This window comes from Ceratocystis lukuohia (assembly GCF_044167205.1).
Source record: "Ceratocystis lukuohia strain C4212 chromosome Unknown Supercontig5_pilon, whole genome shotgun sequence".
Classification (NCBI taxonomy): Eukaryota; Fungi; Ascomycota; class Sordariomycetes; order Microascales; family Ceratocystidaceae; genus Ceratocystis; species Ceratocystis lukuohia.
In genome coordinates, this window is record NW_027263524.1 from 3,381,606 (window position 1) to 3,402,850 (window position 21,245).

At 50.5% G+C, this 21,245-nt stretch overlaps 6 protein-coding genes across 6 annotated transcripts; 1 reads left to right on the top strand and 5 right to left on the bottom strand.

Annotated features, from left to right (window-relative positions):
* On the bottom strand, positions 1 to 2,014 carry HOO65_050731 (uncharacterized protein; the record flags this gene model as incomplete). Its single annotated transcript, XM_071003260.1, has 4 exons — positions 1 to 1,352; positions 1,414 to 1,525; positions 1,608 to 1,838; positions 1,910 to 2,014. 4 exons carry the CDS (start codon positions 2,012 to 2,014, stop codon positions 1 to 3), a joined length of 1,800 nt encoding a protein of 599 aa, XP_070858790.1.
* Positions 2,015 to 3,261: 1,247 nt separating this feature from the next.
* On the bottom strand, positions 3,262 to 4,504 carry HOO65_050732 (Ribose-phosphate pyrophosphokinase 5; the record flags this gene model as incomplete). The annotated part of the gene is made up of 2 exons (XM_071003418.1): positions 3,262 to 3,576; positions 3,686 to 4,504. The coding sequence occupies 2 exons, from the start codon at positions 4,502 to 4,504 to the stop codon at positions 3,262 to 3,264; spliced, it is 1,134 nt and encodes a 377-aa protein (XP_070858791.1).
* Positions 4,505 to 6,826: 2,322 nt separating this feature from the next.
* HOO65_050733 (uncharacterized protein) lies at positions 6,827 to 8,103 on the top strand (the record flags this gene model as incomplete). Its single annotated transcript, XM_071003405.1, has 3 exons — positions 6,827 to 6,877; positions 7,187 to 7,698; positions 7,749 to 8,103. 3 exons carry the CDS (start codon positions 6,827 to 6,829, stop codon positions 8,101 to 8,103), a joined length of 918 nt encoding a protein of 305 aa, XP_070858792.1.
* A 501-nt stretch (positions 8,104 to 8,604) lies between these two features.
* Positions 8,605 to 12,089, bottom strand: HOO65_050734 (Sodium transport ATPase 5; the record flags this gene model as incomplete). The annotated part of the gene is made up of 3 exons (XM_071003133.1): positions 8,605 to 9,720; positions 9,819 to 11,496; positions 11,569 to 12,089. The coding sequence occupies 3 exons, from the start codon at positions 12,087 to 12,089 to the stop codon at positions 8,605 to 8,607; spliced, it is 3,315 nt and encodes a 1,104-aa protein (XP_070858793.1).
* Positions 12,090 to 13,080: 991 nt separating this feature from the next.
* HOO65_050735 (2-oxoglutarate-dependent ethylene/succinate-forming enzyme) lies at positions 13,081 to 14,484 on the bottom strand (the record flags this gene model as incomplete). The annotated part of the gene is made up of 3 exons (XM_071003376.1): positions 13,081 to 13,505; positions 13,566 to 13,672; positions 13,781 to 14,484. 3 exons carry the CDS (start codon positions 14,482 to 14,484, stop codon positions 13,081 to 13,083), a joined length of 1,236 nt encoding a protein of 411 aa, XP_070858794.1.
* Positions 14,485 to 17,359: 2,875 nt separating this feature from the next.
* HOO65_050736 (uncharacterized protein) lies at positions 17,360 to 19,289 on the bottom strand (the record flags this gene model as incomplete). Its single annotated transcript, XM_071003272.1, has 2 exons — positions 17,360 to 18,228; positions 18,290 to 19,289. The coding sequence occupies 2 exons, from the start codon at positions 19,287 to 19,289 to the stop codon at positions 17,360 to 17,362; spliced, it is 1,869 nt and encodes a 622-aa protein (XP_070858795.1).
* Positions 19,290 to 21,245: the final 1,956 nt, after the last annotated feature.

A 21,245-nucleotide genomic window follows, 5' to 3' on the forward strand; every position in this document is an offset into this window, starting at 1 on the left:
CTACAGTCCTACTAGCGATCGCACAATGTTCACAATGGCTGGGATAGACGTAAACAGGACGGTAATGGCTCCAAACAGACTCATAGATAGGCTTGACAGAGCTGCAGCTCTCGGGTCCGAGCGCAGGAGCATGGCTGTTGCTAGAGCCGATGAATTTGCTCCCAGCGTGACGCCGCGTGTGACATAATCATCTTCGGGGATTTTCAGCCACGCCAAGATCTTGGTGCCAGTGAGCACACCAATGATGCCGCTCATAATGGCTACAGCTGCAATGGTGTACGAGTCGCCGCCAAGGTTCGCCACGGCTGGCAGAGCCAGTGCAAGCGTCAGGCTGCGAGCACTGAAAGCTAGTGCACGTTCGGCCTGAATACCGATGGCACTACAGATGTAGGGATACGCGAACAGTGAGCCGATAGACATGACGACATTAGGCACCGTAATTGCGACAAAGTGCTCTCGCAGCTCACGGCGGTACTGGTACATTGGCAACGCAAGCGCTACGATACTAGCGTCTAGCACAGTGCTGAAGATGTCGCCAGCGCCGGGCTTGGGCAAAGCCCCAGCTCCGGACTCCCAAAGTACAAGGTAATTTGCACCAGTCTTGTAGCTGTGAAGCGATTTGGTCAAGGAAAGGCCACGCATAGCGCCAAAGGCCCAGATGATCAACACGGTGAACAGGGCTGATACGAGCACTGGATGCAGGAAACGTCTCCATGTTGCAGGAATCTGCATGGCAGCCTGAAACGCAAGAATAGTAATAGCTAAGTGTAAGGGCATGGCATAATGGGCGGCAAAAAATAGAGGAATCCCAATAAAGACAAGAACAAGGCCATAGAGAACAGCATCTTGATTCGCCAGAACAACAGATGCCCAGCGCTGGGCGCGGGTTGGCTGTGGTGCAACAAGAGCCCCAATTTGCGGAGGCAGAGACTGCGGAGATGATACCTTGCCGGGCACTGCGACTGGTGAGCCATGGAGGAGAACAGGGGCAGGGGTGTTTATACCGAACTTGGAGGTCGCTGGAGATATTTCTAGACCGGGTGTGCCTGGAACAGGAGGGGACCAGTGAGTGCGCGGGGTTCCGGGAATATGGGGAGATCCTGGCGTCCGTGGTGACCCAGGAGTAAATGGTGACCCGGACCTAGACGGCGACCCAATGGCAGGGGTCGCCGTCGGATCCCCCAGATCTGTCAGTGGGGTCATGTTCATGGCTGTCATAGGGATTTCATCCGTATCGGCAATGTGGAGTTCTTCAGCACGTGCAGCAGCCGAGCGTTTAGATGTGCCGGTGACCAGCTGTAAAAGCCGCGTGAACCAAGCACAAAAGGCCATCATGATGATGAATCCGAGGACTGGGAGAGAAGGTGTTAGAGACGACGCGAGTACAATGTGGAAAGAGGCCAGAAGATATACCGAAAACCGCAATCATCTTGAGAACTTCCGAGATACCAATAGATGGACTAAGTGGAAGCATGACAAACGAGGGCGCAAAAAAGATGTTGATCCAGCGCAAGGCCCAGCCAGCCTAGCGAGACAAGGGAATAGTTAGTTCACATGTGAAAAAAAAACACAGAAGCGATAGAAAGGGCCAAGGGTCAAGGGCTCACTGGAATATCGATCCATCCAACCAGCTTCCGCGTCCGATGTGGCCCCAAGACCTGCTCGGCGCCAACTAGCATAGCAAACAAAAGCAGCAGACATGCCACCGATGCTGGGAACGAGATGTGCACGTGGTTAAAGAAAACATCGACACCAAAACAAGCAGCGAGAATAGCGAAGATTCCAGCCGGGATGAAGACAAAGTAAGTGAGAAACTTGTGCTTGTAACCGGAGTAGATCTGGCAGGCGTGTTAGCAGCAGATCCTTCATGCGACACACATTGGCGTTAGCTTGGATGGTGTACTCATACCAGAAACGCAGCTTCGACGGCTGTTTGTACATAGTCAACATAAGTGTTGGTAGAACTGCCATCACCGTCAGGTCGGGCCTGCGGCGGTGACTGCAGTTGGGTCATGGCCAACGGTGAATCAGGCCAAGTTGTTGTAGGGGAGAGATAGAAACGGCAAGCTATAGCAAGACGCCGGTATATAAATGAGGCAAAAAGGATGAAACAAAATACCGACAGGCCCTCAACTCACCTTGTGCAAGCCGCAGCAAAGTCAAGGATATGGCGGCGAGGGGGGGAAGAAGCAAATAGCCAAGGAGAAACAAAGTAAAATAAAAAATACCCTCCACTGTCAGGAACAACCGGCTTTTGCTGTGTCTGCGATAACGTGAAAGAGAAAATTTCAACGACTCGACAAGTCATGCAGCTAATCTTCTTGCGGAAGGGGTTAGACAGAAAGGAAGCGAATGGGCTTCCTTTTCTTTCTCCTCTTCAGAGCTCTTTGCTTTGACGAGCCGAGCCGACTTCGGTGTTGAGCAAAAAAAAAAAAAGATAAAAAAAAACAAAACAACGAAAAAGAAAAAAGTCCGAGCCGAACTGACGAGAGCTGAGAAGCACGGAACAACGCATATCTTGCCTTGCCCTCTGTCGCGGTCCCGACCGAGCTGGCCTCATATCATGCGTCTCGTCTTGTTCATCTATCAGGAGCCTCCTCTCTTACTCGCCACCCTCCCATTCGGTTCTAACGCAATAAATAGAATGTAAATAAAATTGATGTGGATGTAAAGGGAAAAAGAATAAGTGAGAAAAATAAATCAAAAATATCCTGAGAACGCCGTTGTCTACCCACCCTGCATCCCCGTCTCGTTGCCCGCCTGCCAAGGCGAATTGCTTTTTTGGGCGTCTTTTTTTGTTTCTTTCGGATTTTGTTCCTTCAGACGTTCGTTCTGCCGAATATATCTCTGCCGCCAACCATCGCGTGATAGATTTTGCGTGTTTATGTGTGTTCTTTTTTTGGGGGGCTTTGTTTCTTTTCTAGCTTTTCATCCACCCCCAAGTCCTGCCTGGTTCGTTGCTTGGCCCAGTGGCTACCGGGATTTGTTGTTCGTTAGGGGAGGAAAAGAGAAAAAGGAAAAAGGGCATGTCACTAGATGACGTCACAGCCCTGCTTTAGGATGACAACCAACTCTCGTCTTTGCCTTAAACACTCATGATAATTAAAAGGAAAAAAACTCTAGAACAATACATTCAGAGACTCTCCAAAGTGGATTCGGCGACAGGCTTCAGCGAACGAAGGTGCAATCTAAAGGAGAAAAATAGAAAAAAAACGTTAGCAAACAGCGTTCGGCCACTAGCAAGCAGGCAAATACGGTGAATCAACCCACATCTAGCACATCCAGTTTCGCCCCTAGTATAGCCTTGTGCTCGTCTTGCGGAACCGTGTTGGTGACAACCACCTTATCGACATCGCTCTGGGCCAGCCGTTGCAAGGCATCGCCGCTGAAGATTCCATGAGTAAGCAGCGAGTATACGGCCACGGCACCTTCTCGCTTGAGCACGCGGGCAGCACGAGTGATGGTATTGGCCGTATCAGCAAGATCGTCAATCATAATGCAGACCTTGCCTTTGACCTTGCCAACCAGCATCATCGTGGCGTTGTGCTTGTCGTTGATTCTAATGGGCTTGCGCTCCTATAGCAAGAAAAGGAAGGAAAGGCCAAAAAAGTCAGTCAAACTCGTCTCCAAAAGGCCGTCTTCATTCTTTTGAGCGGCAGCTCGCAGCTTCTCGTCATCTTCCTACCTTGTGAATCAGAGCGAAATCCATTAGCAAGCTGTCAGCAATGGCTGTAGCGCGCTTGGCGCCACCGGCATCAGGACTGACAATAACTGCATCTTGGTAATTGTCAATGTACTGCGTAATGTAGCGCTTCAGCAGCGGACGGCCATAAAGATTGTCTACGGGCTTGTCGAAGAAGCCCTGGAACTGACTGTCGTGTAGGTCCATGGTCAGGATGTGGTCGGCACCAGCGCAAGTCAGCAGATCGGCAATTAGGGCTCCAGGCTGAGCAATCCACTGCTTGTAGCCAGGGTTGACCTGCAGCTCCTTGCTAATGTAGCCATTAGCGTCGGGGTGGGTAGTGCCGCTGGGAGTGCTGAGCGAAGAGCTAGCCAGCTGTTCGGTAATATCTGTAGAGCTATTAAAACTGGCAGTTTTGTTCACATTGGGATGGGGAGTCCCAGGCACACTTTCAAAGGTGTAGTCCGATTTGCCATGGGTGCGGCTGCTAGCCAGGGGAGCGCCAGTCTTGGCATAGGGGACATCGGGTTGTCTCGAGTAGGGGAAAAGTGGCATGACCACGGTAATGCGACGGGCCGAGCCGGTCTTGCAGGCCGAAATCATGATGCACAGGTCGATAAAGTTATCATTGACTTTGCCGCTAGCTGTTTGGATGATGAAGACGTCCTTCCCACGCACTGAATCCTGGATCTCACAGCGAGACTCACCGACCGAGAACTTGCTAAGGTTGCGATCACAAGCCTGAATGCCCAGGATGTTGCAGATGCTCTCGACGAGCTTGGGGTGTGAATTGCCGCCCAGAACAACGATATTTCTAACCATTTTGGCCACGAAGTAAAAGCAAAGCGCCGTTGAGAAATGGACTCGGTCGAGATTTCAAGTGAAAAGAAGGCAAGAAAAAAAAAGAGATATTCCGAAGCGGGCCGATGCGAAGCGGATGCGGCAAAGCGAGACAACCAGATCGAGAGGGAGAGAGACAATCGAGAAGGGCTTTCGGAGTGAGACGCAAGATTGTGGCAAGGTCAGCGGTCGCTCAATGGCGAAAGAAAACAACAGAAGAGAAAAGAGCCGAGATGCCAGACTTTCAGACTTTCAGACAAATCTTAGAGCCTGTTAAGACCAAGGAGATCAACACAAAGAGAGAAAAAAAGAAAGTTTAAAAAACAAAAGCCGAAGAAAAGTAAAATAAAAAAAAAACCTCGAAAATTTAGTTCCACTTGTTTTTCTGATGGCGGGGTGTCAGTGCGAGGCAAAAAGCGGCTAATCCCTTAGCAGAGAAGAAACACAGCAAAAGCCCATCCAGCAAGCGGTACGTAGAGTTCGATATCAAGAAGAAACATATATAGAAGAAGGAGAAAACCAAATAAAACCAGGCGATTGTCAAAGACTCTTTATAAGCAGATTTTTCGCAAGCAGAAGACCTCGGATATCCAGAGGCAGCTACCGCTTTGGTCTAGAACAGGAAAGAGGTGCTCCCTTATTTTTACTACTCCTTCCGTAATGGCAAGTTTCCTTCCGTCCACTTTCGGTATGAGGGAAATCTTTTCTGTGAGAAGACGAATAAGCTCTGTCTTAGTTGTCATAATTGCAAAGAGCCAAGGTCGCTTGCTAGAAAGCCACAAAGCTTTTCTTCTCTTCTTTTTCTCGGCCGCGGCCTGTTCTCTCTGTCTGGCCCTTCCTCAAAAGCCTGCATAGCAAGCAATAGTAACAAGGCCAAGTCCGAGAGAGGCAATTGCGAGCAATGCAAGCAACTAACCCCAGACAAAAGGCAATCAGTGAAAACTCTGCAGCCCTTTGATCTCAGCTGTTGTACACGCCCGGCTCTTCGTCGCTCGCTCGCTTTTTTTTTTCTTTTTTTTCTGGCTGGCCTTGTGTCTTCAGTACATTTTTCCTTCAGCGGAAGAATAGGGTCTCGGCCTGCTCTTCCTGCACGTGTTAAACCGGATGGCGCAATTGCTATTTGCTTCGTTTCGATGCAGAAAGCTAGACCAGTGTGGGTCTGACATGTATATACTTGGCAACATATACATACTTACATATGCACCTGTATGGCTGTATCCCAAGTCAATGTATTTTTGAGCATCTAGATCCTCTTATGCTTCCTTACTCAGGATGCGTTTGTCTCCATTAAACTTCCGTGGAGTCGAGAACCTGTCTGCACCGCGAACACGAACACCAACATGTTTTATGCATGCACATTAAAATATTCATCCATATAATACAGCTCACCTCTTATTATGGATAAATGAGAGCAGGCGTAAGCCCCTTGTCACTCCACTAGATAATGGGAAAAAGCCCGCAACGCGGGAGATGTCATTCTTCGCGCTCTTCTTCAGTCTTCTTTTTTATGGGCCCCTCCCTTTCCTGCGCCAATCAACATCGTCCTTAAATCATCCCTTCCTCACTAACTCGGACCCGAATAGTTCCGGGCCACCAGGCGCAAACCCTAATAAACGCTCACAAACTCCCAAAGCTATGAAAAAAAAAAAAAGCTGAGGTACCTGAGGCTCCACAATTCCAAAGCTTTTTGTCAGTTCTCCCCTGCATGAGAGGGCAGCAAGCCAATGGCGTGTTACATAAGGATGGCGGTGAAGAAAAACCCTAATATCAAAGAATGTAAAGCCATAAGGGTTGGTCGCAGGCTTCCTCGACAACCTACATGGTCAAAGTCATTAGCGGTTGTGAGACTGGGCCCTGTATTATCCCACGTGAGAGCCTATGGATACGGTAGAGAGCCCTGTATTAGCCTTGTAACCTTCTAATCTTCTACACAGGGGCCCGTCAACCTTATTATCCGACTTCCGCATAAGTCTTGACTTGTCCTCCTCTCTCCCCCCCCTCCCTTGCCAGTTCTGACGACCCGCCTTGTAATTTCCGAGACTTGGCCAGTTTCTGGCCCTGAAAGTTCTTGATGGCTGCTTAACACTGACCTTAATACACCTTAACACACTTTAACTGGGCACAAAGCCACCCTGTCCCAACATCGCAGTTATTTCGTGCCTTCGCCCCCTTTGGGTGAGGGACCCTGGGCCATCTCGTCTTCCCTTTTTGCCTGTCCTCTTTGTTCTCCCTCGCTTGTCCCCTTGCCTTGAACACCTTTTTTTTTTTTTCCCCCCTTCCTTCTCTCCCTTCTTCCTTGCAACAATGTCAACAACAAACAACAAGCTTGCTACAGCACAACAGCAAAACTATCGGGTGACGATTTTTGGGCATTGATATCTATAAGAGTCTGTCCGTTCGTCCCGCACCATTCCTTATTCTTCAGTTTTTATTAGTCCAGTCGTTGTTTATTGAACCTTAGCTCGGATTCATCGCGATCCTTCACGGTACTTCATCCGCCCGTCGCTCCCTAAGACAACCTTCTTTCTGTCCGAGTTTCTGGGCTGCCGCTCTCTTGTCTTGCCTTGTCGGAGTCTCTTTTGTACTCCCGTTTCACTCTCTCGTGCCGAAAACCTAGCAACCCTCAACCACCAATCCGAATTGATGCCGCTTACATTGCGACAGCTAGGCCTTGGCTTCTTTGCCTACATAGCTCCCGGCCTTGCCGACTCCGGCACTGTCTTTGCTACACCGCACGACACCTACTCGTCATCCATCGGTGTGCTAGGATGCTATATTGACACAGACCGCGTGGCCTACTGGCCGGCCAGTGTGTCCTGCAACAACATCTGCGTTTCGTTAACATACAACAAAACACGGACTGTTAACCTGCTGCGTATCGACCAGTCACAGGGTGCTTACGATATTAGCTACGACGCCTGGAATTACCTCCTAACCGGTGACTCGGCTGCTAAAAGCCCCATTAGTGGTGGTCCTGTGGAGATGGAGTACGAGGACGTCGACGCATCCGAATGTGCCGACTTGATTCACACGGAAGACTCCAGATTGCCGCTTAGTGCCTCTAACAGCATTAACTTCCTAGCCTCGTGTCTTGAGCAGGAGGACTCGTACGTTGCCCAGAACTACGTGCTGTACAACCTCCTTGACGCTACCTGCCAGTGGGGTTACGATGAGACGTGCGAGCTTGTTGACTTCCCCGCCCAGAACCAACCCAGTGCTCGCATAGCCTTGGTACCCCGATCCCCTGCACTTCGCTGCCTGTGTACAACCTCATGTACCCCACTGGCGAAAAGGTGCGAGTCGGTGATCCCGTGCCGGTAGTTAATGCCAATGCCACATTCAATTCATACACGGTCCCAACTGGCGGTAGCAGTATCAACACCGAATCGTCCTACACGTCAAGCCATAGCTCTAGCAATTCTGGAAGTTCCGGCAGTTCTAGCAATTCGGGAAGTTCCAGCAGTTCCAGCAGTTCCAGCATCCCCGATGGCCCACAGAGCGCTGGCTGGGGTCCAAGGCCAGCGTGGGGTATACTGGCCGCATCATTTGCGGCAACAGCGGCGGTGGCGGTGCTGCAGTAACGGAAAAAGAAGGATTCCGTTTCGTCTTTTCTTTATGTTTGGATATATATGAGCTTGATAGATACCCGCGTTTCTTGTTTCAATGTGTATATATATATTACGCGTCTTTTTTTTTTTTTCGCCTTGACTGAAACTTTTTCCTGATCTATTTTTAGACGCGTTCCTGACCGTCACACGTGATGTTGGTTGTGTAGTATCACGTGATGTAAATAGTATATTCAAGATCTTCGCACGGCCGATCTTGCGGCATCTAGCTATGGAATGGACAAATGCATGTCCAGCTCTATATGCAAGTAGTATCTTTCCTGCCTGGCTATCTCCCATCAAGCCAACCCCCTCCCCTGATGTGTACAGACCACGTCCTATCAAACTAGCCTCACCTCTAGCCCTGTACGAAGCCTCTCCTTCCACTGCACCCTTCACCGTCGCTTCTCCCTCTCCCTTATTCAGGTGCTCACTCTCCTCAATGATGTAATTCCGGGGCTTTCCTCCCCTGCATAGTCATTGTCTTCCGGTGTCAGCGATGGCTTGCTCCTGTTCAGCTTTGTCTGGGATTGTAGTAGCCTGATCTTCCGTTTTAGTGTCTTGCTTCTCGTTTAGCTTAAAAGAGTCAGATCCCGTGGGATTGATTTTCTCCTCGCGCTGCTCAAAGAATTCTCCAAAGGCGCGTTGCTCAATGTCCAGATTCTTCCATACAGCGCCCTGGGTCTTTTTGGCCTGGCGTCTGAAAAACACACGTTTGGCCCACTTCCAACTCTCCACGCCAACAAAGAATAAGCCGGTGGCAATGAATACAATGGCCCACTCCCAGCTGATGCCCTTGTGCTTGAAGACCTTGGTGTTGATGACAGGTATGTAAAGTAGTGGGAACAGCGTTGCAAAACCAACAATAATAGCCCAGAATAGGAACTGGTTACGCCACAGGGTGCGCGCCCAGTGCTTCAAACCGTCAATAGAGAAAGAAGGTGCGGCAAAGAAAGACCGGCGCATATCAACCATTTCCCAGGCTAGGAACAGTGCAAACCACGTTAGACAGGCAAATGTCGTGGCACGTGCACGGAATACAACATCGCATGTGTCGTTGTAGCTATCATTGCATTGGAAACCTAGATCGCCATCGCCAAATCCAAACACTACGAGAGTGAAGCTGCCAAGGCATAGGGCCGTTATCCAGAGGCCATAGGCTACCATGTCGACCAGGAATTCCATTGTAAAAATGCCGGTGCTGAGAGACTGTGGCGGGCGGCGCATGATATCCGGCACAGCATGCTCGAAACCGAGACCCATGTCGGGCATGCCCGAGGTAGCCATGATGATCCAGACAATCTCAACAGGGGCTAACGGGAACACTGAAAGCCCCCGGCCATCCTTGAAAGCAAGCCCAACAAGCAAGGTGCCGGCCTGGGCAATGTTCTCGGCGAGGACATGGAGTACGAACTTTTGGATGTTATCAAAGATGCGGCGGCCTTCCTCAATAGCGGCTACGATGGAGGCAAAATTGTCATCAGCAAGAACAATATCCGAAGCGTCTTTGGCTACATCAGATCCGGTCTGACCCATGGCAATTCCGACGTCGGCACGACGAAGGGAAGGCGAGTCGTTGACACCATCACCAGTCTAGAGAAAATAGAGTTAGCAACATAACGAAAAGAGAGTCGATGAGGTATAGAGAATCAAGCGGTTGGCTGTATATATATATATGGACAAGTACTCACCATGGCTACGAATTTGTTCCGGCGATGCAGAGCTTCAATCATACGAACTTTGGTAGCTGGGGCACAACGGGCAATTACTAGGGGAAGAACCGGGAGCTGGTCGATATCATCATCGGTCAGTGAGTCAAACTGCGTAGCTGTCATGACCATGATCTTGGCAATATCTGCTGCCACACGTCCCATTGAAGCCGGTAGAATTCCAACATCCATGGCAATAGCCTTAGCAGTCTCAGGGTGGTCACCAGTGAGCATATGAACGGAAATACCCGCTTCATGGCACTGGCGAACAGCGGAGGCAGACTCGGCACGGGGTGGATCATACAGACCGATGAGACCGCGGAAAACTAGGTTGCTTTCCACATTCTCACGGGGGACAACATCATCGTTTTCAACAGCAAAGGGGTATGGCTTTGAGGCAAGGGCCAAGACACGGAGACCCATGCCTGCGAAAGTCTCCATGTTGCGTAGAATCTCGGCTTTGAATTTCTCTGTTAGAGGAACAACCTGCCCGTCATCAGAAGCAACATATCCGGTGCAAGCCTCAATGACACGCTCAACAGCGCCCTTGGTCAAGGCAAAAAGCTCGCCGCTGGAATTATGGCGCACAACAACAGACATGCGCTTGACATCAGAGTCAAAGGGGAGTTCAGACACCTCGCTCCACTCGGGGTTATCACCATGAAGAAAGCGCAATCGGTTGTAATCAAAACGAGAAGCAAAAACCTGAATGGCAATTTCCGTAGGGTCGCCGTGTGCATGCCAAGCGCCATCCTTCTTGACGATAGTGGCGAGGTTGGCGAGAGATGCAACAGTGAGAAAGTCTAGAAGAGGCTCTTTTCCGGACTGCAGAAGGGCGCTGGGGGAAAGCACAGAACCAACAGGGCTTCCAGAGGTGAGGTTAGCCTGTCTTGGCTGTGCGGGAACATAGCGCAGGGAGCCCTCCGATGGGTCAAACGGTGCGCTGGATGGGTCAACAGTACAGGTGCCAAAGGCCGGGATCCAAGCGCCGCGGGCAACCATCTTGCCCTGGGTCAGCGTGCCAGTCTTGTCGGAGCAAATATCAGTAACAGCACCCAGAGCCTCTAGGGAGCGTAGGTTGCGCACAATCACGTTGCGTTGGACCATGCGCTTTGTGCCGGCAGCCATGGTAATGGTCAGCACGACAACCAGTGAGGCAGGGATCATGGATAAGCCAGTAGCAACAGCGTAGATGATGACTTCTTGCGATGCATCAAACTTGTTGGCACCGAGAACAATTAGGGCACAGACTACAGCAATTCCAAAGAGCAGGACAGCCAGCTTGGATAGCTTACGCTGCAGAGGTGTGCCGATGTTGACACCAAGGAAACGGCCGATGGCATCGGTAGTTGTTAGTGTGTAAGCTTCGAGGTAGCGGAAAGGAGTAACCTTGCCCTGGCTGTTGCGCTTGGGCTGACGCGAGCGCGAGTCCTGCTTGCGGAGGGCAGCAGCAATGGCACCCACCTCAGTGTACACACTGGTAGCGAAGACGACGCCTGTGGCACGGCCCTTGGTCACAGTTGAGCTACTATAGGCTACATTAAGGCGGTCTCCAGGCCCGGTAGAGTCATTGAACTGCAGGGCGGCATTCTTGCGCACGGGGAGAGATTCACCGGTAAGAAGAGCTTCATCGGTCTCCAGGTTGACGGCCTCAACAAGACTAGAGCAGGGGAAAAAAGTGATGATTAGAACTGGATCAGCATCGGGGTTTACACTTGGGTATCTTTCTTACCGCATGTCAGCCGGAATAGTATCACCCATCTTGACCGTGATAAGATCGCCAGGCACAATTTCACTCGATGGCACGACCTTGCTCTCGCCGTTGCGGATAACAGTACCGGTGGGCGAGCTCAGTGATCGTAGAGAGTCCATAGTCTTTTCGGCTGAATATTCCTGGAAGAAGCCGACGACAATGTTGAGGCCAATAACGCCAGCCACAACACCGCCCTCGATCCACGAGCGAATGCCGAACGAAACAGCCATGGCCATAATCAGTACCATGGTCATGGCATTGGCGATCTGCGCAATCACAATTCGCAGAGGCTGCACTCCAGGGGCATCGCCAAGATCATTAGGTCCGATCTCATCGAGCCGACGAGCAGCCACGGCGGGATCTAGGCCCGTCAGCGTGTTGCATCCTAGCTCAGCGGCAACAGCAGAAGCAGCTAAGGCATGAGCGGGTCGCGATAACGGAATGTTTGATTGGCCCGAGATATGGGTCTCGGCCGGAGTGGGGACGGGCGGACGGCCCATTTCAATGTTGCGGACGGAAATTGGCACAAATATTAATTAAGTGACAACGGTATAGTATCAATCAATATCAAACAAAGCATAAGCTTGGCAGCAATATGTAGGAATCGAAGAGTTTTCACGTCTAGGCTGGGGGGCGGGGGGAATATTACAGGCAGGTAGCTGGGCTGGCAGTTACTTATTTATAATACCTGCCTGTTTGCATTGTCAACTTATTTGTTCCTTCCTGGAAGGAAAACAAGAAAAATTCTCTCACTATCTACTATCAATATCTTGGCGTGCCGCGTACTGCATGTTGACTTGGATTTCACAGCATCAAGGCCAGAAGGAAATACTGTTAAAGTGCATATAGACTTTTGATATCACAATGACAGATAAGAGTGGGAGGCAATAACTTGCCGAAAATGGCTGCAGATTTACAGCCTAGTAGGCGTAGGATGCTAGCCCATGTAACTCCTGTGCCTTTGTTAACCCTAAAGGAAGGAATGGACATTTACATATGTATATTTAGGGTTCCGTACACGACGTCCTAGTTTTTGAGGCCTGCAGAAAGACAAGATGAGATTGATTATAAATTCCGCTATCGCGACTGAGCATGATCCATGAAAAGAGAGAAGTTAAAAAAAAAAAAAGAAAACAGCAGGGGGAAGTTACTATAGATCAGAAAACGGCCTATGCATAGATAGGAAATACTACACAGAAATGACAGCACCGTCAGCCCCTGCACAGGCCTCAAGCAGGGCAAAGACACTAGAGGAGCAGCTGTTGGAATGACAGTATGGGTTATGGGTGCTAAAAAAAACGGACAAATGAGACGCCAGATGGGCTAGAGAAAAAACAAAAGGAATATACAAAAGAGAAAAGAAAGAGAGAACAAAGCAACATCACAAAGATAAATGAATCCACGCACGGCATGTGAACAAAAGAAACCCCATGTTCCACTTCTCCAACGGCACTCCGCCATCTGCTCCTTCCCTTTCCTCCTTCCCGTTATCTACTCCTGTCTATACTCGGGCTGTGCTAGCATCACTTCCCGCCCGTCCTTTAGCAACTGCTGCGTCGTCACGCGGTCGGGGTAGTTGCGCTTGAACATATTAGTAAAATGAGTGCCGTAGTGGATGCCCTCGGTTGGCTCCTGGCCACCGTTGTACCCAGGCAGTGGCTTGACCACACTGTCGAAGTGGGGCTCATGGAAGTAGGCAAAGGCAAAGCGCTCAGTTGTGTTCAAGCCCACCTTGTGCGGTGTCGACGGCAGGTAGTGGTTGGTCATGTACTGGAGCATGTCACCAGGGAACACAGTGAACACGTTGCTAACTGGAGGCACAAAGACCCAGCCTGCATCATTCTCCTTGACTCCTGCAGCAGACTTGGCCCAGTTCTGCGTTTTTTCGTCGTCGTAAGGCGGGCGGATAAAGAGGCCTTGGTTAGGATGTTAGCGCTATGACATCACAGGGGACATACTAGGGTTAATAAGCTTACCGCCTACATCGTTCTGGCTGGCAATCACTAGCATGCCGTAGTCGGTGTGTGATCCAATGCCACGACCATCTTTGCCCTTGCCATTTGTCTTGTTGTTCTGCGGGAAGCTGCCGTTTGAATCGTGTTAGCCGGGGCCGCAATCAAAGCCCGCTACTAAAGTGGGAGAAAGAAGGAGGGAGAAAGAAGAAAGGAGGGGGCTGGACGTTGAGACTTACCGAAGAACCCGAAGATGGTGCCAGCCATCCTGGGACAGCTTGGTTAGAGATCCGCGGGGAATATTAAGGCCGAGCTCTGCGAGGCCGAGCATAATATCACCTGTATTTCCCAGCTGCTTCATGTACCGATTCACGACATCCTTGAAGGTCTTGTTAGGCCAAGGCTGCTGGCCGTGGCAGGGTAGCTTGAAGCGTGGATCAGTAGGTGCCACATCCTTGGTGACGGTGTAAATCTCCGAGTAGTCAGCAATTCCATCGGTGATTTCTTCACCGGAAGCGATGTACCCACCGTAGCTGTAGGGATCAACCAACGCTGCCTTCTCCGCGTGTGGCTGGCGGAAAAAGGCTTTGCTAGCCACAAAAGCATCATCAACAATATTTTGCTGCATGCTAGGGATACGGATTTGCAAGATTCCGTCCCGACGAAAAGCAGCAATTAGTCGCTGGCCAAGCATCTGGTCCTCACGACTGCCGCTGACACTGGTCGGCAGGTCAAAAGTCTCCAGGTCGCCGGTGACGGCCTCGTAGTTAGGAGGCATTTTGGGATGGCGAGCTGGCATAGAAGGGGGAGGGGTGGTATGCGATACAGGCTCAGAGTGCGAGAGGGCAGCTCCGGCCGCACTGGACATGGTCCGCGTACTAAGTGACCAAGCAGATTGGCGGAGAGCCCAGAGAGATGAGCGGAGAGTAAGAACAGAGGCCATTGTGTGTATAGGTGCGATTCAAGTAGTTGCGTAGATATGTATATGTGTGTATGTATGTGTATGTCGATTGGACAAGAAGAGTAAGTGCGAAGGATGAAGGACAAACTGGTTGATGAAGCTGATGATGAAGAGCAAAGAAGAGCAGCAAAAAGATGGAAAAGACAGAGGGTGAGGAGGCCTATTTCTAGACATCTTGAAGCTACATCTGCATCACCATTACACACACACCAAGCATTGGTACGAGGGTGTAGAGACGGAAAGCCGGAGAGATGGGGTAATGTCTAACCAAGGGTAATCAAGCATTGGCTCACTGGGGGTCTGGGTCTTGTCGACACGTCTTGTTCTCTCTTGTTTCCCTCATTCTTCAACACCACCGCCATCTTCACGAAGATCGGTCTAGAACAATGTCCCACATTGTTTTCCTTTTGCGTCAAAGCTGTAGGTGATATGGGACCTCTTGCACAGCGAAGTATGGTGCGCTTTGGCCCCTGAGGGCCACTTGTGTTACATGTGAGCAGGTATCTCGATCCATGTTCTGCCCCCATTACATATAAAGTTTTATACAAACCCTGGAAATCGTCCCATAGATGCATCGGAGTCGACGCTTTCGGATGGATGTAGCCTCCTATATTTCTCAAGTTTATGTATCGCTTGCTAATTCAACCAAGCTCTCTCCGGCCCTAGTCGCTGGACATAGAAAAAGAGAGAAAAAAAAGAGGCGTTTTAGCTGTTGTCTCACTTGATGATTGGACCATGCGCGGGCTTGGAGCATGGTAATGGCCCCGGGTTGAAACTATTTTGGAGCTACGGAGACTTTTAAATGCCGACTAGTTTATATGAGATATGAGGCAAAGGTATGGGGTTATGATGTAAGAAGCATATGAATCATGAGGTATATGAGGTATATGAGGCATATGATGTATATGCGGTATTTGAAGTATGAAATATGAGATGTGAGATGTGAGATGCGATATGGAGTGAAGGTGAGCGCACAAGGCAGGACACGAGTCATTGCGGCCACTATAGAGGAGTATTTGTCAGTGACATATGTATAGGCGGACTTAGGAATTAACTTTGAATTAACGAGCTGGGCCTTATTTCCACTGCGAATAGGAGAAGAGGACAAGAAAACAAAGACAGAGGGAAGAACTAAGGGTTGGATGCAGATATCGTAGTTGCTCTAGTTCTAGAGCTCGAGTCAGGGTTTTGTGGGGCACTTAGGCTCTTTCATTAGCAACTACCATGAGGCTACTTTTTTTCGGGTTACTGCTAGTTTGGACGTATCCACAAATAACTTCATGTTACACAGGCATCCTGCTGCTGCTTGGAGACATTCGGCTGAACTTTTTGGAGCGTTGTGCGATCACGTATCTTGTTTTTTGTTTTTTTCTCGTTTTTTAAATTGAAGTCAAGCATTATTGGCTAAAGCTGGACCTCTTCTCATGCCTTCCCAAAAAATGGGAAACCTAATTTCCTTTGCTGCCCAACCAGTAGAGAGTGACCAGGATGGAACTGGAATTCTGGTCTGTACAAGGTGTTCACCCTGTGCTCCGTTGTGACCTAGAATTGCGTCCATAGAGGACGGTTCCTGAGGGCAGTGATTGGGGTAGTGATTGTTCCGGGCTCCGAGGAGGCTATAGAGGGAGCAGAGCTCAGATTTTCTGACATTTTTGGTGGAGATTTGATCATAGTAGCTGTGAATAATTTGGGGAGAAGGAGGGAGGGAGGGAGGGGAAAGGCAGATGACATTGGGGAACTTGAATGGCCTGTTGAGCTGCATGCACAACGTCACATATAGTCTGGAGGTGCGCCTTTTTGTGTTTTCTGTGTACTGTGTATGCTGAACCACAGCTTGGCCTGTCTAGTCACCAAAAGCCAGGTGTAGTATGCCAAGGACGTCACCCGTAACCAGGGGCTTGAACCAAAGCAAATGCCGAGGCTAAAGCGCCTGTCTACCCAAGCTCCCAGCTTTCCCTCTGCCATGTCTCAGATGCCAATCAGATCGCAAGCATAAATCTAGGAAAAATGGGGTGCAGAGGCGGCCCGTTAACATGCAGCCAGCCATAAGCCCCATACCACATGAGCCGGTTTGTCTCGGAGCATGAAGCTATGCATGAGAGGCTTCTTAGGCGCTCTATACACAAGTGTCAGATGGATTATATGCAGACATTTGATCGCGCATATGTCTCTCCATCAGAGGCTTTATTGCCTAGTCTTAGCCACTAAAAGAGAGAAAGAAACAACCCCTCCCGGGGTCTTTTGGATATTTGTCAAGGAAACAGGAAGCAGATAAGACTGGACTGGGATAATTAGAGCACAGCAGCACGCGGCAAAGGCCTGGGGGCCAATGACAAAAACTATAAGACAGAGTGATTATGTACCACCAGCCAAGACAATTAGGCGGGATAAGACATCGGACTGGGACTTGATCCAATGGGATGGGATGAGCTGGGTGAAGAACATAGGAACCTTTAAGGCATATTGATGGATGATTCTGCAACTACTCAATCTTGAGGATATAGAATGGGTGCAGTGAGTTAGGCATTTACAAGATTCAGATTCTCTTCCGGACGCACAGGGCGCACCAGCCATACTTAGATTTGTCTACTCGAAGGACATGCTGCATAACTTGGTATACCTATTTTATTACATACAGACAAAAGGAAAAACAGACAAAAAAGTCCAATATATAAAAGAAGAGAAACAAGAGTAAATCTTGGCCAAGGAATAAACAAAGAAGAGAAGATGGATAAAAAGTTGGATAAATAATAATATGTCCGCTGTTATAGCCTGCTGCCATTAACATCCTCTATAAAGGGTCCTCATTAACAACAGCTTCACATCCAGAACGAAAAATAACCTTTGTAGGCCAAAATTACATGCGACGTCTAGCATCGGCTTCATGTCGGGCCTGAGCCTCGTGCTGGTTCCATTCCCAAGGGCTTTCAGGCCGGGAGAACTCAGGCATAGGCATAAACTCGGGCATGGGGTCATCGGGATAGAAAGAGCTCTTGCGGTGTGCTGGACCAGATGCCTGCAGCTGCGATGCGTAAATCGATGGAATGCGCACGGCCTCGTCCAGCTCCGATGATTCGGTATCGGCCGGGTATCCAGGATGCAACTGCGGCTCGGCAATTCGCGGCACAACAGGTGCCACGGCGCTGGGAGTCAGCGGTAACGGCGTCATAGGGGCTCCGTTGGGAGCTAGGTTCGGTGAAGGGAGCCCATCGACACCGCCCATCCAGATCATTACTGTGGTGCGATCTCCGGCTTCACCATCCTCCATGTCTGGCAGATACGGTTCGGCTAGCGTACGGGGTGGCGAGTGGCTATTGGCCATCATGTGCGGAGGAGGCGAGTAGTCCTGGCCGTCCTGGTAGCCGTAGGAAGCACCTGCAGGGGCAGGGGTGATGATGGCTCCAACATCATAGTACGGGAAAATGCTGGCACGGCCGTCATGAACGACCATTCCAGGGGGCAGCTGGACAGGCTCAGGTGGCGGTGCAGGAGTGGCCTTGGGGAGTTCCTTGCCGTAAGCCACGGCCATGACATCTTCCATCAACTGAGAGTTGGTCATGGCACGGCTGTGGCTCGGCGAAGAAGCGACCGGTGAAATAGGGGGCGCAGGTGATCTGCTACCGGCACTTGAGCCGGCCTCAGATCTGTCGCCTGCAGCATCAGCCTTGCGGCGAATGTGCATGCGGGCCAGAATGAAGATAGCTGAGGCAGCAAAGACAACACCGGCTAAAGAAGAGTTAGTGGCTTCTAATCAGGGATTAATGCTCCTAAGACGACTAAGACTTACCAGTAGTTCCAACAGCAATTCCAGCAGCAGTCGCGCGGGAAGAGTTTGTTGAAAGCTCGGGAGTAGGAGTCGAGGTGGCAGACTGAGTGGCGGTAGCAAGGGTCGGGAAAGGATCGGAGCCGTACAGGCCACCCAGCAGGATAGAAGAAGTTCCACTTGAAGCAGGGGCGGGATCCTCGACGGCAGCGGGAGTGGCGACATAGGTGATTATGGAGTCGCTGAGGGGAGTCGACGAGGGTGTGGTGGCAGTAGTCTTGGCCTTGGTTTTGGTCTTGCGAATAGACGTAGAAAAAGTGGTGCTGCTAGAAGTAGTCGTCTTGGTCTCAGTCTGGGTCGAGGTTGAAGTCGAAGTAGAGCTGCTAAGAACAGCCGGTGGGGTAGGAGGTGGAGTTGGAGTCACACTTGAAGAGGTGGATGAGGCGGGGGCCGGTGGGGCAGGAGGTGGGGTCGGAGCCGTGCTCGAGGAGACGGGCGGGGCGGCAGCGGGCGGGGCAGGAGCCACTGCTGGAGGCGCAGGAGCAGCAGGAGTAGAGCTCGAAGCTGCAGGCGGAGCGGCAGGAGGAGGGACAGCAGGTGGGGGCACAGAAGAAACACTGGGGACCACGGCTGGGGGAGCAGCAGTGCCTGTGCCAACCGAGGTTCCAGTACCAATTCCCGGAACATTAGGAACATAGCCACCTAGACCGCTGGATGAAGAAGGCAGGGCCGAGGAAGTATCATCGCCCTCATCCCCAGACTCACAGGCCAGATCCTCGGCAGAGTAAGTGTCGAGAATCTTGTCCCAATCAAGCTGGTCGTCATCGTCGAATTCCGAGTCCCAGTCGCTAAGTTCGTCGTCGTCATAGTCAGTGGCCGGGACAGCCGGAATAAAGGTGGCAGTCGGCCCGGTCACAGTAGTCGTCACGGTTACAAAGCTAGTGAGGGTTTGGCGGGCAGGCTCGGGCTGCGGCCAGCGCTGCTCGAGGCGGCCGGCTTCGGGGAAGAGCGAAGAGACTCTCATGGTTGTTACAACGGGTTAGATAGAATGGAAAAAAGAAAGAAAGAAAAAAAAAGAAAGACTAGGAGCCGAAGACTCAGTGAATGAATGAAAGTAGCGATACGGAACGTCGTCAGAATCAGTACGTATCGGATATAAAGAACGTGAATGTAGCCCGGCTACTACAAAAGAAAGCAACAAGGAGAATGAAAAGAGAAGCCCGCCGGGAGCCAGCAAAAGAATGGCGGAGGTTTGTGCAAACGAAGCCAGAAAAGAGCGGCAGGCTGAAGAGAAGAAGAGAAGAAGAGGAGGAAAAGAAAAATCTACAGCCTAGTAGCCGTCGGTGAGATACTATAGTCCTTCCTCCTCCATCCTCAAACACAAGCCCTCGTTTCCTACGGCTCCCTTGAAGCAGGGGCAGTATCTCGTACAGTTCCTTGCACAGTGATTGCACGGTGTCTTCACCTTGCTCGCCAAAAATTCTCCGTCAACCTCGTTCGTTTCGTCTAGCAGCATAAGGTGAATAGAATAACAGGAGCCCAGCAAGTGCAGTTCAGAGCCTGCATCTATCGAGGAGAATAACCTCTAGGAGCTTAAACTAGAAATTACAGGAGTAGCACAGCGTCACAGTGAAGACCGACGGAGGATTTGCTGTGATAACCACAACCAGGGGATACCCTGCCTTTCTGTCTGCCTTATTGGTGCTGCTCTCATCTTAGCCCTTCCTCTGGGACTTCTATTAAGCCCAAAAGCAAGATCTGGCGGGGGCAGACTGGAAAAGAAGCATAAAGCCACGAGGAAGGAAAGGGAAGTCTAGACTTACATGCGACTTACACCCACTAATAGTTCTTAACCCTATCCAACCCTAGCTGTTGTGCCCCTTGTGCCAAGGCTAAGCGGCCTCGCTTTCGTTTCACATCATCTTTGCGTTTTTATTGTTCCCTACAGGAAATCTTCTTCGTTCTTCGTTCTTCGATCCTCTTTTTATATGACCCCTCGCCAAGATCCTTCAATTTCCGTCTGATTTTTTAGCGTCTTGTTTGCATGCCAAGGACAAAGCCGTGGACCATTAAGAACGCATAAACACCATTAGAGCTATGGAAGAACACAATCACATCTGGTTATCCCTTGTCCAATATCTGCCTCTATCTAACCTGAGACAGAAATAAACTCTCCGATGGGTTGTTTGTGCTGCTTAGACCCAAGCAAGCCCTAGATCAACAGGGAAGAGAAGAGACGGATGGATGGGATGGGATGATGTGCAAGTGACAAGTTGCAGTTACAGAAAAGAGACGAACGGTAAGAGCATTCGGGACAAAAATAAAACACGCTTTATAAGTATGTATGTATGTATGTACTATTTAGCGTCTACCTACCAGTTTTCCCGGTAATACGACGGCATGTTCTGGACGGAGGGGGAGTTGGGAGATGTCGTCTTCCGACCCCTCCTCCGGGCAGTCAGCAGTTGCAGGTACTCGTCCTCTTCGAAATACTCCTATGACTTTTGAGGGTCCAGCCTTGTGGCCAGGAGATTTCTCCGGAAGACGTTGCCCCAAGGGCTTCCCCGCTGGTTGGGTGGTTGTGTTTCCAGGATTGGTTACCTGGTTCTTTTTGGCTTTTGGCGCCCTACCTATATAGTGATCTAGTCTAAGAGGCCAACGGCTGTCGGCCCTGGGTATTGGCCCTGGCGGAGTACGTCGGTTTTGTCCTCTGTTCAGCGAGGTGGTTGCCGCATTTTTAGTAGACCCTGGGCGTCGGGAGAAAGGACCTTCCGAATTCTCTTCCGCGTCCCTTCGACATCTCCGTCCGCCTTGTCTTCTATTTTCCTTCTTTTTTTTTTTTTTTTTTTTTTAAAAGCACTCCCTCTCTCATCTCTCTTCCCTCTCCCCTCCGTTCGTCCCCCGGCCTCCTCGGCCTCCTCGTCCCCTCGTCCCCTCGCCCCCCTCGTCCCCTTGTCCGTCCTCCTCCTTCTTTTTTTTT